This window comes from Phascolarctos cinereus, unplaced genomic scaffold, assembly GCF_003287225.1.
Source record: "Phascolarctos cinereus isolate Bilbo 61053 unplaced genomic scaffold, phaCin_HiC Scaffold_1;HRSCAF=81, whole genome shotgun sequence".
Classification (NCBI taxonomy): Eukaryota; Metazoa; Chordata; class Mammalia; order Diprotodontia; family Phascolarctidae; genus Phascolarctos; species Phascolarctos cinereus.
The window spans coordinates 65,490,925-65,507,369 of NW_027555514.1; the positions used below are offsets into that span (position 1 = coordinate 65,490,925).

Genomic DNA, 16,445 nt, shown 5'->3' on the forward strand with positions numbered 1-16,445 from the left:
AAGAAGCCTGGGACAGTACCCTGGGAGCTAATTATATTTCCCTCCATCCTATTTTTCCTCCTGTTTGTCCTCTCTCTCCTTTTACCCTATCTGACTGAACAGGAAAGTAGGAGGGGAAGAAATTAAGAGCTATGCCCAAAGGGCACACCCTTTGATTCAGCAGTACCACCACTAGGTCTGTATTCCAAAAAGATCATTAAAAAAGGGGAAAGGACCTACATGTACAAAAATACTTATAGCAGCCCTTTTCGTTGTGGCAAAATATTGGAAGTTGAGGGGATGTCCATCAATTGAGGAAGGGCTGAACAAGCTGCAGTACATGAATGTAACGGAATACTATTATGCAATAAGAAATGATGAACAGGCAGATTTCAGAAAAACCTAGAAAGACTTGTATGAACTGATGCAAAGTGAAATGAGCAGAACCAAGAAAACATTGGACACAGTATCAGCAACATTGTGCGATAATCAACTATGAATAACTCAGGTCTTCTCAGCAACACAATGATCCAAGACAAGTACAAAGCACCACATACAGATAAAGAACTGATGGACTCTGAATGCAGATCGAAGAGTATTTTTTCCACTTTATTCTTTTTTTGCATTTTTTTCCTTTTGATCTGTTTTTTCTTTCACAACTGTGACAAATACATTTTACATGAAAGCACATGTATAACCTACATCAGACTGCCTACCATTTTAGGAATAGGGGAGGGGAGAGAGGGAGAAAAAAATTGGAACTCAAAATCTTGTAAAAATGAATGCTAAAAATTATCTTGACACGTAATGGGGGGGGGAATAAAATACTATTTAAAAAAAGAACTTGAGGATGGGTGACCTGGCAAGTTCAGGTAAGTTTTACTTAATTGTTAAACCATTAGAATAGTTCACACAGCATGCACATCTCAATATTAGGAAACCTGAGCCCAAAATAGAAGATGAGATTTTATTTTCCTAAAGAGGTATATGGTAGATTCTGTCTCCCTGGCAAACCCCCACCTTTTACCAGGCAGATGTACATTCTATAACCCACATATGGCCAAATTTAAACTCACAAACCATACCAATGACTTAATATTCTTGGTCTGAATGTAAATTCCTACACACTGCTCAAACTTCCATTTGGCTTCCTAGCTGGGCATGGCTCACTGGGCAGTTGAATTTAAACAGGCAGTGAGCAGAGATTTTTGGCTTGTTTGAGTAGGTGGAGACAGCTGCACCTGTGGACAGTTTGCCTGCCCTGCACATGTTCAGCGCTTAGTGTACATCATCAACTGATAGCCATTACGTGGGTTCGAATCTCACAGACTTGGCCTTTCTTTGTCTCTTGAGAAAAGAAGAAAACTTCTTTGACTAACTTCCTGTTAAAATTACTCCTTGAGTGACTGTTTTTGAATTCACTTACTTTTGAAATTCAAAATTTTCTCAACAAATAGAAAAATAAAAAGAGAGAAAGGAAGGAAGGGAGGAAGAGAGGAAGGAAAGAAGAGAGAAAGGGAAGGAGGGAGGGAGGAAGAAAGGAAGGAATTTTGAAAGCAGAACAGGCTGACAGATCTTTAAGACCAACCTGAGAGTTAGAAAATGTAAACTTAATTCCTGGTTCTGCCACTTGACTTACGGTGTGACAATTCAATTTAATTCAACAAACATTTATTAAGTCCCTATTATATGCAAATCAGATGTGAAATCACAGGTTCAGATCAACATTTTTAAAAATGTACAAACACTTTGTTAGGTGCTAGATATACAAAGATGAAAATAAAACAGTCTGGAGCTTATATTCTACTTGCAGGCTGCGGGGGGAGAGAGAGAAACATACACAATTAAGTACATACAAAATAATCTCAGGAAGGAGAGAGGGGAGAAGACACAACTGGGGATAACAGGAAAGGCTTCATGGACATAAGACATAGTATCTGAGCTGAACCTTGAAGGGAGCCAGGGTTTTGAAGTAGAGCTGAGGATAGAGGGAACATTCCAAGCATGCATGGAGGACAGCCCTGTGCAAAGGCACGGAGATGGGACAGGAGAAGGTGCTTAGAGTTTGGGCATCAGCTTGTAGGCCAGTTTGGTTGAAACACAGAGTATGTGAAGATGAGTGACATGACTGGAAAAGCAGATACAGCAGGACTGAGAACTCACACTCATTCTAGAGTTCATAGGGAGTCATCCAAGATTTTGAGCAGGGAAGGGACAGGGTCAGATTTGCAGCTTAGGAATATTAGTTTGGCAGCTGTGTGAAAGACAGACTGGAGAGGGTAGAGAAATCTGGGAGTCCAGTCAGTGGAGCTAATCCAGTATTTCTGGTCACAAGTGATTAGGATCTGAACCAGGTTAGTGACATTGATATGAAATGTCAAATGAAGTAGCCTTTTGCTGGGCTCCTTATAGAGTCCTGAAGCTGCCTTTCCTCATTGTCTAGTTTGTCCCTGGCTCCTGACACAGATGCCATCAGCTCCAGATATTCCAGGGATCCTACTACGTTCACAGATAGGAAGGAACAAAGCTTCTGACCTTTCAATGTTTACAGGTCTTCCTCTGGTCTAGAGGAAGTGGAGAAAACGGGCTCTTTCTCCTCCCTCCTCTTTGCTTCCCCCTCACCAGCACCTCCTTCTCCAGGGCTGTGCTAAAGCTGCTTCCACCAGTGGACAGTCCAGGCACTAGAATGCTAGAATCTGAAGTGGCTTCTGATTTTATCCAAGATCTACAGGATATGCCCAAATCTCTTTGGCCAATCTCAATACAATTCTTGCATAGGAACATTTCATCTTATCCAGTGCCTTGAAGCACCCCAGTCCTTCCCAACTAGTTTGAATAGGTCATTCACACTTAGTTTAATGCTTCTGATGGATTGATTCAATAGAGCTGCCGTCATCTGATAAAGGTATCTGGGCTAGACTGACCTACTGGTTACTTTAAGTGGAGTAGGGTGATTGGTTGTTTGATTCACTTGGCCCCCATCTTATGACTTTGAACAATCCCTTTGACTTAACCTTTGCTGGCCTGAGTTTCTTCATCTGTAGAGGAGATTGGACTAAATGGCCTCTCTGGTCTGTTCCAGCTCTATGATCCTTGCCTTGTAAAATGTTTTATATTAGTGCCCATCACTTTTGACAATTCTGTTGCTCATGAAGTAAGAATTTAAGCTGTGGCTTCTTTCTTAAGAACAAAGAATTTAATGCACAAACTGACTTTCTAATCAATCTCACTCATTATCACATTCATCATTTTGCACGTTACTAATGTTGAACACCTGCTTAACAACTGTGTTGCTATAGAAATTGTAAAAATGTGTTGGGTAATTTAGCATGGAAGAAATATGTCACTTCCTTACTTTGGTCTCCATCAGTTTTTGCAAGGCAGTTGTCCTCCACCCATACTTACAGTTGATAAAGTTCCTTATATGATTCATCTTCACAGAGGTCAAATCTGAGGGTCTCTGCCCCTTTCAGAGATCTCAATAAAAGAGGAAACTTTCCTAAAGGGCAAGGTTGAAAACCTTTAAAATGGGGAGCTTTGGAAATAAAACCACTTAGAAAAATATGCACAGGCTCTTTTTTAGTTGTAGTTCATGTCTGCCTGACCTTCTGTTCCCTAATTTTTGGCAGACTGAAGAATACTGAGTAGCTTTTTAATTGAAGCAGTAATCATTCCTGCTTGTTGTTAAATATTCTTTTACTATTAAAAATAAAACTGAATTGTATCAACTCTTCCATTTTCTAATCGTGTAAAGAATGGGACAAAGACATTATCTCAACAAATGGGACTTTTCCACTTTGTTTTCTTCATTCCAGTAAGGTTCAAATGTCCTTATCATGTTCATATTAATTCTCTTAAACAAAGATTTAACTATTATGTTCAAGATACCTACATACTAAGGATACAAGGACAAACACTACGTATCCCACAAGTTTAAATTCTAAGTGTGTGGCAGGGAAGGGGAGCAATGTTTGTGCAAGATAACAGACATACCTAGGTAAGTTTAGTAAACAGTAAGCCATCAAAGAAGCAAAGAAGAAATACTGACAAAGTACTCTACATAAATTTGAGGGCAGCTAGAACTCTTTCAACTGGGAGAATCAAGAAAGGTTTCGAGAGAGAAGGCTTCGCGTGAAATGAGTCTCAAAGAAAGAGAAAGATTCTTCAAGATACAGATGAAGAGGGAGAGCATGCCAGGTACAAGGACCAGCCTGGGCAAATCACATGTGGAATTCAGGGAACAGTAAGTAGTCTAGCTTGATGGAAATGCATAGCATGTGAAGTAAAATGAAATAAGATTAAAGACATAGATTTTTACAGTTTTCCTGTTGAAAAGTTGGGCCATTGCTGAAAAAGTTAAAATGCTTCAGTGTACAAACTTAAAGCAAATTCTAAATTTCAATGGTCACTAATTAACTGAAAATATATCCTGAAATAAGTTTCTATGACAGCCTTTCCATTTAATCATGGAATGAATCACAGACTTACAGCTAGAGGGAACCTTAGGTCATCTAATCCAATACTATCACCACCACCACCACCACTTCATAGATGAGACAAGAGGCCCAAAGAGATTTAAATGACTTTCCCAAGGTTATTCAGATAAGCTGGCAAAGCCAGGATTTGAATACAGGTCCTCTGACTCTAAATCCAGAACTCTTTCCACTGTACCTTGCTGCTCTCCCCTTTGATTAGTATCTAAGTGCCCCAAATAATTTCACATTATTAATACTTTTCCTTTATTGTACCTTCACTGATAGGTAGCTTTGATAATATTTCTCAGCAAGGAAAGCTGTAATTATTCCACTAGAACTAATTGCTATGTCTTGTTTTTGAATCAGTACAGCTGAAAGTTTTAATGCACATCCCCGTTAGTAATATGCCGAGTATAACATGTGTTTTAAGGGAATTTCCATGCCCACAACACATTTACACCACATGGACAAGTATTCATTACACCTTGGCCTCAGCAACATGTCTGACAATGGATTGCTGAAACCCTGGATTAGCCAGTAACTTATTTGAACCCATTTTTTTTTCTTTTGTGGTGGCATTAACTATAATTGATAATGATGGATTTAATCATAACTACTGTTGCTACTATTAACACAAAGGAATCGACATATTTCTCAAAATAGCCTCGAACACTAGAATTTCAAAGCCACTCAGCCCAAAATACCTTGTAAAAAGTACCATGTATGAAAACCAGTAAACATGGGGCTGGCTTCTTGCAGAATAATCATCTGTCCTGGATGGCTGGCACATTAACTAGCCTGAAGGCAGAGGCTTAGAGCAAGTAATCTCTTCCAGCTCTTATTCAAGACAACTGATATTTATCAAGTCCCTACTATTGACCTACGAGCTCCTGGCTTATTCAAAAGAAGTATACAGCATGTGCCCTGAATAATGAAGGAGGAAAAGGAAGAGGAGAAGGATGGAGAAGATAGAAATAACAGATAGGGAAGGAACAGTAAGAGGAGAAGGATAGGAAGCAGAGAAAAAAAATTCTCTGGAGCAGTGTGATATAGTGGCTAGAGTATTAAAATCAGGAAGATTTCAGCTCAAATAATGCTTCAACTTTCTAGAAGTATATCCCTAGGCAAGTCAAGACTTAGCCTTTCTAGCCTCAATTTCCTCATCCATAAAACAAGGGGTTGGAGTCAATAACCTCTAAGGTCCCTTCTCACTCTCAATCGATTATCACTGCTAATTTTCCATTTTACTTGGGTGGACCTAGTCATACAACTCAATACAATATGGAAACAGAAGTCATTCCAGCTCAGCCCTGATTCAATCTTTATTCTTCTTTTCCCATATCATTTGATCCTCTGCACTTTCTTTCACATACTTAGCGTCATGGTCACATGGAAACAGAGCTGAAAGAGACCTCGGAAGGCCAGCTAGTCCAAGGCCTTCTTATTGCAGAGAAGAAAACAGACTTATGTACATACAGCCAAGAGAACAGAGCAGAAAGTGAGCAAGGATGTCCAGGTTCCTCAGACCTACCAAACGGGTCAATCAACCTAAGAGCCCATTTTTGGGAGGGGGAGGTGAGCCTCATCTTACTGTTGATGACTTCCTCTATTAGGTCGGTTTGATATTCTGCTCATCCTGTGTTCACGCATGTGTGTGTGTGTGTGTATATATATGTTTATAATGGAAAGATAATGGTTTCAACTAATTAGGTAGCTAGATATTACAGGATCAGTTGAACTTATTTATTCTATAAATTTTAAACATCCTCACTAGGCCACAACTGTACTAAAAAGAAAGGGAAAGGGAAAAAAAATATTAATGCTTTGCCTTATAATAGCTAGCAAAAATGCAGAAAAATACTTTTTAAAAAGTTCACAAAATACTTTATATTTTTATCTCATTTGATTCTTTTCACAAACCTGTGTGGTAGGTACTACTATCATCCCCATTTTACAGATGAAGAAATCAAGACAGACATTCAAGGATATCCCCAGGGTCACACAACTTGTAAGCACCCAAGGCAGGATTTGAACTCAGATCCTTTGTATTCCATGTCCCGTGCTCTACCACTGTACCACCTCTAAAATAATACCACTTAAAGGTTTGTAAAATGCTTTATATATAGTATCTCATTTGATTCTCAAAACAATCTCTTGAGGCAGGTGGCGTTGTTTTTGTTATTGTTATTATTGATGTTGTAACTTCTATCAGCATAGAAAAATCTTTTTTAAATGGGTCATTATATTAGTTTTTATTTTAATTACCAGTTTTGTTTTTCATGATACAAGAATTCTTCAACACAATTTAAATAGAATTTGCGTGTTGGCTAAAAGTGGGTTTTTTAATAAGCCACAACAGCCCAATTCACAAAGGAAACATTCAATCAAAATTTTCTGGACCTGTGATGATAGGGAAATAATAGGATAACAACAGCCCAGCAGGGAAAGAGACAGCTAAGGAAGTACAGAACAACTGAATAAACAGGATACTGGGCACCAGCATCTATTGAGATCAGTGATTTGAAGGAAATACAAATATTCCTGCAATAAAAAATGTTGCTTCCAACTTAGGAAAAGTCAGTGTAATAATCACTAATTCAAGCCGTTGGTATTTAAATGACACTCTGGTCAGATGTGAGCTTGATCTTAGCATCCTCTTAATTCAGATTTAATGTTGGGACAAAGTGAGATACTCATAAGTCATTGCATAGTTAACAAAATGTTTACATAGTCCTAACATAGCAAATAAGAGTAGGAGAAGGGAAGGTAACAAGCATTTATTAAGCACCTACTAAGCACTTTACAAATATACGCTTGTTTGATCCTCACAATAACCCTGTGAGGTAGGTACTATTATTACCCTCATTTTACATTTGAAGAAACTGAGTGAGAGGTTTGGTGAAGTCACCAAGGTCACATAGCTAGTAAGAGTTGGAGGCCAGATTTGAACTCAGGTTTTCCTGACTCCAGGCCCAGGGCTCTATCCACCACACCACTAGCTGCCTCTAACTAGAATATGGAACAAGAATACAGTAGTACTTAGCTTCTCTAGATGATTACCCCTCTCTGTCTGGCAAGCAGGGCATGGTGTAGTGATTCTTGTCACATTTAGACATCCCCCAAGTCAAAAGAACCCTGCCTTCATGACAGTGGGGACTTTTATGCCCTTTGGTGACTAGGAAACCGTGGCAACTCAACCAGTGGCCATCAGGAAGAGGACAAAAGGAGAGAAGAAGAGGTAAGGAGTGGCCTTTGAATGGTGAACCAGAGAATCTCTCCCTACCACTGGCAGTCATGTGGGGAAAAGCTAGCACCCCGACACATCCCTTAATTCTCACCAAAACAGAGAGGGTAATTTAATGGTTAATACCTTTGCAAGTACCTATGACTCTGGCTCAGCAGTCAATTAAAAACTTTCTCACAACTATACACTAAGTGGACAGGAAACAGTCATAGAATACACATGCACGCTCTGAATTATCACAGGGTCCCTTCCTGACATGTTATCACATTCTTCAAGAAATAGACTCACCAACATTCATGTGAGCTAGAACAGAATGTACATACTCAACAGCTCAGGTCCCTATAGACTCGTATCTGGTTTCACAAACATTAGTGGACCCATGGGACTGAATTATGAGCTATGGGTAAAAGTTGCAAATTTTGGGAAAATCTTCCTAATAAGTGGAACTACCCAAAAGTGAAATGGGCTGACTCAGGAGGCAGTGGGTTACCTTTCATTGGAAGTCTTCAAACAGAAGCTAAATTATTCCCTGTCAAGTATAGAGTGGATTCCTTTGGGGTATGAGTAGTACCAGATAATTTCTGAGGTCTCATCCAATTCTAAGATTCCGTGACTTGGAGAAAGTAATCATATGGGTTGGTAACTGCTGATATATTCTTAGATTCCTTTCTTACTTTCCTGGAGGGATCCCCCCACCTTATTATTTTCCCACTTTCCCTCTTAAAAACCAGTCCTTCAGTACCTTCAAAATTGTATCTAGCACAATTTTTTTGGTGTGCAAATGACTTGGGGCAAGCAAGAATTTTGGCTTATTTGGCTTATTTTCACTTTTTGTGACAGCAAAACATATATTTATGTAATATACACATTTAATGGATCTCTTCTGTTGTGTTTTTGATGCTGTAGTTTTAAAGAACGAATACTACTCCAAGGATGAATGCAAAACTTGTGGTTCTTAAGGAGTATACTTACAGGAGTACTTTGTTTTATTATACTTTACTTTATCACTTTGCAAATATTGTGTTTTTTACAAATTAAAGGTTTGCGGCAACCCTGAGTCAAGCAAATCTGTTGGTGCCATTTTCCCAGTAGCACATGCTCACATCATGTCTCTGTGTCATATTTCGTTAATGCTCACCATATTTTAAACTTTTTAATTATTATCATATCTGTTATGGTGATCTGTGATCAGGGATCTTTGATGTTACTATTGTAACTGTTTTGGGGTGCCACAAACCATGCCCATATAAGATAGCGAACTAAATTGATAAATGTTGTGCATGTATCAACTGCTCTACCTACTGGTCATTCCCTGTCTCTCTCTCCCTCTCTTCACACCTCCTTATTCCCCAGGACACGACAATACTGAAATCAGGCCAGTTAACAAACCTGTAATAGCCTCTATGTTGTTCAAGGAAAAGGAAGAGTCAATAATTGCAGCAACCTTCATTGCTGTCTTATTTTAAGAAGTTGCCACATTCAACCCAACCTTCAGCAACCACCATCCCGATCAGTCAGCAGCCATCAACATCGAGGCAAGACCCCCTCCACCAGAAAAAGATTATGATTCACTAAAGGCTCAGATGATTATAGCATTTTTAGCAACAAAGTATTTTTAAAGTAAGGTATGTACATTTTTTAGACATAATACTACTGAATACTTAATAGACCACCATACAGTGTAAACATAACTTTTTTATGTACTGGGAAACCAAAAAATTCATGTGACTCATTTTGTTGTAATATTTGCTTCACTACAGTGGTCTGGAACCAAACCCTATCTCCGAGGCAGGCCTGTATACAGAAACAATAATGTAAAGACAAGCAACTTCGGAAGATTTGGAAACTCTGATCAACACAATGGCCAACAACGATTCCAGAGGATTCATGATAAAACATGCTTTCCACATGTTAACAGAGATGTGATAGGACTCCGAGTTCAGATTAAGACATCGCTAATGCAGGAATTTGTTTTGCTGAACTATACATGTTCGTAACAGGGTTTTGTTTCTCTTGCTTTCTCAGAGAGTGGAGAGGGGAGCAAATGGATCTTCATTTAGTTTTTTAATAGTACCTCCCAGTGCCTGTTTAAAGATATTGAAGTAGCTGTTGGTATGGAAGTCGAGCACTTCAAAGATAGTCTAAGTCTACAAAGAAACAGGATTAGTTACACCAAAGAGCAAAAGAAAGGAAGATAAAAAAACTGAAAAACGACACCAACCACTAACAAGTTATTATTGCATAGTGACCTAATCAATCTGCAGAAAACAAACAAAGGCTTTCGAAAGGACCTGGAAACTAAAGAGATTATGACTGACTCCTCTGCAATATAGCACAGATATCTTGAACTTAGAAGAACACCATGTTTGTTTTTTAAAGCAGTTTCTAACTATTGCTAGGAAGGAAAAATGCTTGCCACAGGCAAGACAATACAAACATTGGAGTACCAAAGATTGGAAATGGGTAATTTTGATTGAAGAGACTCACTTTTCCACTCAAGGCTATACCAAAACTGTTATCAGAAAAAGTTCAGATAAGCCCCACTGAGTCTAGGAGAGCTCGGCATCTTCAAAAGATGGTAAAACATTCACCTCCCAAAAAATGTTTAGGGGGACTTTTTTTTTTACCTCTAGTCAACCTGGAAGTCTTGTTCCCATTGAGAAATTGATAGACTCTGATAAAAATATTGATATATTGAGAAGCAGAATTATTCCAGAAAAGAAATCCCAAAATAGAAGTAGAATACTACAACACAAACTTACACCATGCCATATATTATAGAAGATTAAAAAATGTATCCACGAGATGGAGATAATTATGGTTCAGCCACCTAGGAATTTATCTGATGTAAATAAATGCCATTCAAAACCTCTAAGCTATAATTAAGTCTAGACTTAGAAAAACAGACTGTTGATCAAAGATACCTTTAATATTCACTGTGATAAAAATGTGGTTTCATGATGAAGAATTAATGTATTTGTGTCAAAATCCTGTGAACTCAATGTCAAATCATGTTTAGCAAATGACTACAACAGAGGAAGAATCTTTTAGGTTTTTTATGATTCAAAAAGTTGTAAGATTTATTGTATGCCAATAAATGTAATTATTTTACTTTGTCTCAAGTAATTCTCCTACTGTTGTGGATGGTCCTGTTTTTATACAGCTACTCTTCCTGACTTCGTCTTCCAAAGTATCACCTTTTCTTCCTCTACGATGTAGCCTATCAGGTCTGAGTGTTATAGTGGAAACATAGCTGTCTGACCTTCACTGATGAGGAGGACAGGTTGTTGTGAAAACACTAGCAGGTCAGTTCCATTTTACATCTCTTTTCACTCTCCTTTCTCTTTCATCTGAAAATCCTATTGGAATTGATCTGTCTTAGCTGCATCTCCCACACCAGCTTCTGCAGTTTCAGATACAAATTCCCCTCTTTTTACTGTCTTTGAAGTGACACTATTCAATCTTCTGCCAAGTTCCTCCACGTTGTTGTGTGGTTCAGCCATGTGTGACTCTTTGTGACCCCACTTGGGGTTTTCTTGGCAGAGATGCTGTAGTGGTTTGCCATTTCCTTCTCCAGCTTATCTTACAGAGGAGGAAACTGAGGCAAATAGGGTTAAGCGGCTTGCTCAGGGTCACACAGCTAGTAAGGGTCCAAGGCCAGATTTCCAATCAGGAAGATGAGTCTTCCTAACCTTAGGTCCAGCACTCTAATCAGTGTGCCACCTAGCTGCTCCAAGATTGCTGTTTAGTCATGCCTGATTCCTTGTGACTCTGTGGACTACATCATTCTAATACTGTCCATGGGATTTTCTTGCCAAAGGTACTGAAGTGGTTTGCCATTCCCTTCTCGGGTGGCAGAGATTAAATGACTTGCCCAGGGTCCCCCAACTAGTAAGTGCCTGAGGCTGGCTTTGAATTCAGGTCTTCCTGATTCCTGACCCCATGCTCTATTCACTGAGCCATCTAGCTGTACAGTAAGTTTGGATTCCAAATGGCATTGCTTTCTTACACATCTCTCTTCCTTGCAAGGTAGTCATGTGTTTGCCTTCTGAGGTAGTTTCTTTTGGTCTTATCATGGGGACCATTTTAAATCAATTAAAACTTCTTTAAGAAATTGCAGTAATCAATCAGTGTCTTTATGTTAATCTATTCCTCATTTTTCTGAGTCAATAGCATGCTTAAAATAGGATCATAGGATCACAGATCATATGGGATCAAATTAGGCTATTCTGCAAACCTTAGAGATCACTGAGTCTATCCCTTTTATATTACAAATGAGGAAAGTGAGGCACAAAAACCCCAGGAGGTAGGTACTATTATTATCTCCATTTTACATATGAAGAAATAGAGGCAAACAGAGTGACTTACTCAGGGTCACACAGCTAGTAGGAGATGGGATTTGAACCCAGTCTTCCCGACTCCAAGGCCAACACTCTATCCCCTACACCACACCACTTCTAGTAGGTTAGAATACTATTGTTCAGTCATTTTCAGTCATGTCCAACTCCTCGTGACCCCGTTTAGGGTTTTCTTGGCAGAGATACTGGAGTGGTTTGCCATTTCCTTCTCTAGCACATTTAACAGATGAGGAAACTGAGGCAAAAAGGGCTAAGTGACTTACCTAGAGTCACACAGCTAGTAAAAGTGTCAGGATGAAGTAGCTGTAATTACATGCATTGTCCCAACTAGTCAAAGGTCCAACTACATGCAGACAGATGATTCAGTATCTGTAACCAGTCATTTTCCTGTCTAAAGGCATGGGCTATTTCATTGTTTGTGATGTTGTTAGATGTTCACTATATTTAGTGCTTTCTAACTCTCTTCTTGAAAAAAGTATTCATGATATACAGACTTGAGGTGTCTGAATTTACTAGCATTGGGTCTCTTTCATTCCTTGGTCCCGAACCAAATTTTCTAAAATATTTTTCAATCTCCTCCTCCATGCCCGCCCTTCACATTGAACTACAAAGTATCAAGGTGCATGATAGATTAGTTAGAAGAATCTTGTCAAGTTCTTCATAGAGTTTCTTCTACTTCTTCATCTTCTGCAACAGAGGTTGGATCACAAATTCTTATTATCTTCATGACAGTCCCTTCATTTATGCTTGTTGAGAGCAAGGTAAAGTGAGATGACCAAATATCTTATTTAAAAAAAAAAAACAAACAACTCCATGTTTTGCCTCTCTAACAATCTGTGAACCAGCTTTTTGGTTAGCTGCAATTTCCTTATGGCTTCTAGGTTCCTTTAGAGTGAGAATGTCAAAATTTAGGTTCTCTGATACTATATCAAATCACTGGTCATTGAACAAGGATGTTACATTTAGAAATCTAAATGCAAAATTTATATGCATAAGAAGTCTAAAAATGTTAGTACCTTCTCCACCTCAATGCCCCCCTACACCCTTTTCTGCCTCTCTGCTATTTATACTACAGAAGTGAATGGCCTACAGTAATGAGGCCCATTTTGTGAGTTGCCAAGGCTAAAGAATTCTTCACCTAGGGGCCATTCTACTGATGAGTCACTCCACACTTAGCTAGACTGGTCCTCGGAGAGCAGTCACAGACTAGAACCTTGAAAAAAGTAGTCAGTTAATAAATATTTGTTAAATTTCGGAGTTACTGGTCTAAAGCCAATGAAAATGTTACATTTACTTTTTCTAAGAGACTAATATTAGCAAGGAAATATTTAGAATGGTGTTTAGAGTTCTGCTAAATTTATTATGAAAAAGATGTCCTTAAACGTAAGATGCCCCACTGAAGGGAAAAGCTTGCTATAATGACAAGGTAATATGGATCTAAAAGGGACCCACCTTGGACCACAGAACAATACAAACAAAAATAATGAAATCTACTTGGCAGACTGAAAAAGTTTTTATAGTAAATCATGAAATAGAAATAAGACAAACTTAAAGTAATTATATGCAATAAGATACCAGAATAATTAGATTTACTTATATTTGCAACATATACTCACTCACCTTTGCATTTTCAATGCAGGGGCAGAGAGCCCAGGCAGCACTGGCCTTAACATCCGGATGAGGATTTTTCAGCAAGGACCATAACAAACGAACTCCGTCTAAGCGATCGATTATCCTGTTGTGTAAGCAATATTAAAGACATACATATTAATGATAGGTTATGTGCATAACCAAGATGAAGTGTCATTAATTTACACAACTTTTATGCAAATCAGAGCAAGCAAAACCAGAAGACAAATTCACACAATAGTGACATTGCAAAAAACTTGTAATTTACAAAGTATTAAGAGCTCTGATCAATGCAATGTCCAACCACTGTTCTAGAGGATTGGTAATGAAGAATGTTGCCCAACTCCTGCAAGAGTACTGATAGACTAAATGTGAAAAGTGGGACATATATTTTTGGCCAATGTGGGAATTTATTTTGCTTGATTATGCTTATTTCTTGTAAGGGTTTTGCTTTTCTTTTTCTTTCCCCAGTGTGGAAGAGGAGGCAAGAAGGTTGCAGGGAGAGAAAAGAAATGCTTAGTAACTTAAAAATAAGATTTAATTTAAAAGAAAAATAAGAGAATTATTGCATTTCATTAATTATTCACATTTAAACTCCTGTTTGGATGTTTGGATTTAAAAGTATAAAGAAGAAAAAAAAAGCATTTTCAATAAATTCATGCCAGTGTCAGCTCAGTGATTTCAACACTACTATACTTAGGACATAGAGCAAACTGCATGATAACCATGTGACTTTGTAATAAACTACGTGCAAACTGAAACCCCAATTCAAACATACTGGTTTCTTTCATATAGTAACAACTAAATACTTTCCAAAACAAATATTTAGGCCAAAAAAACTATGTACTTAACTATTTTATTTGGTCTGTGTTTAATGTATTTACCTTACTGTATGACATATTTTAAACTCCTACGGTTTTAATCTAGCATTAGGAATTAAAATCGTCACACCACAGTGCATCCTTTGTTGGGCATGAATAACACGTAACTTGTTTCCCATGTGTTCCCTTACCAACAAGACTAACATTGAATACTGTGTTATAATTACTTAAACATACTGTAATCAAAGTATCTTCATGACTAGCCGAAAAATGAATTATCATCAGAGTCATCTCTACGCCATCTGTCTTGTGTTTATATATCAATCAGTCTAGGGGATCCTAACTTCACATTAGGGTCCACTGAGTACTTTAAATTGAGAGGAAGGCCAAACAAAACTTAATATCCTTTACAAACATGGCTTTGTTCAGAAAGATACATTAAACTCAAAGCAGATGAAATGAAGATAATGCAAATCAAACTTTCTTTGAATCTTAACCTCAAGTTGCTGTTTAATTATACGAAGTATTTAACCATGAACACAATATGTATTATTAACATACAATGTAATTCAGATTCAGTCTCAAAAATTAATGCAAAAACATCTACTTTCCCTTGATTGTGAGAGATGAGCTTGCCAGCAAAATGTATTAGTCTCAACGCTCCAAGTAGAAAATCACTTTTGCACATCCTCATAAAACAATTGATATCTGTCCTATCATATGACAGGCACTGCATAAAAACCTAAAGGAATTGGTTTTTTTCCAAAAAGCATGAAAAATATCTCTGATTTGTTTCAGAAGGGTGGATTTGTTGACTTTAGAGAGCTGATAGTGAGACAAACCTCTCTCTCCTTAGTAGGAGGTGACAGAGTATGGTATGAAGAGAGGCTTACTTCGTCCGTCAAGTCCAATGTATTGGTTTTTGTTGCTTTATTATACTTCTTTGTTACACAGGAGAGTTCTAGTGGAGCTGGCAATTCCATTGAAAGAGATGACATATTTTTAAAAGCATCAATAAAAAAATTTTTTAAAGAGTAGACTAATTTTGAGATTTAATCTTCTCTCCAAACCAAGGACTATCTGTCAGATGCCACTTTACAAGTTTACACATAGTAGGGGTTGAGGGAGACCTTTAGTTGCCAATTTACATTAAAAAAAAAAAAGTAAAGATACACAACTAGACACTTTATAATAAAACATATAATTTTTTTTTAAATAAAAATTGTCCATCGGTCAACAAGCCCTACTGAAAAGACACTCAATGACAAGGTCCTGTTCTTTATACAACTAGGTCCCAATTAGTGCTGATAATGAATCCCATGAAGTGGTTATATCATTCAAATAAACATTGCCTGAACCAATTATTATAGTTTACATACAATTATAACTTCAAATAGTATGAATTCAAATAACATGACCACTTCATGTTATCTATTATTTTGCCTAATCAGGATCTTACTAATCTCTAGCTAGAATTAGATGCAGGGTATCTCTAAGAATTATAATGAATTCCTGAGTCTGGCCCACATTGTCAAAAATTCAATGCTACAATTTCCATGTAGTTGGCTAAAAGTTTTCAGTTGGAATTATGATCCTTTGTGGAGGCAAACCTCTCAAGAAGTTTAGGAAAAATCACAGCTTTTAATTTCTACAATGAAATAGAATGAGGAAGAATTACCAGTTATAAATAATGATCTATTTGGAATTATGTGCCTCTAGGTAAAAACCTCAGGAAATCCCTTTTACCCTTAGTTTAAAAAAAATCTCCAAAAGTTTCCCCTCCTACACCAGTCTAGATTCAAAGTTTAAAAAGAAAAAAAAAAGGTTATTCAGGCATGAGCCATTCTTGATGAAGTCATACCTGCTTTTAGTGATCACTGATTCCCTTTCTAAGCATTCACAAACCATCTTCTTAATAATGTGTCTTAGAATTTTTCCA

General features: G+C 37.7%; 1 protein-coding gene across 2 annotated transcripts in view; it reads right to left on the minus strand.

Moving 5' to 3' along the window:
* The window catches only part of ODAD2 (outer dynein arm docking complex subunit 2), a 213,622-nt gene that overhangs the window by 85,748 nt on the left and 111,429 nt on the right, over nucleotides 1-16,445 (minus strand). For both annotated transcript variants that reach the window (XM_020990516.2, XM_020990517.2), the window contains one exon: nucleotides 13,677-13,791. In XM_020990516.2, coding sequence (XP_020846175.1) covers nucleotides 13,677-13,791 — 115 coding nt within the window. The remainder of the gene's footprint in view (nucleotides 1-13,676; nucleotides 13,792-16,445) is intronic.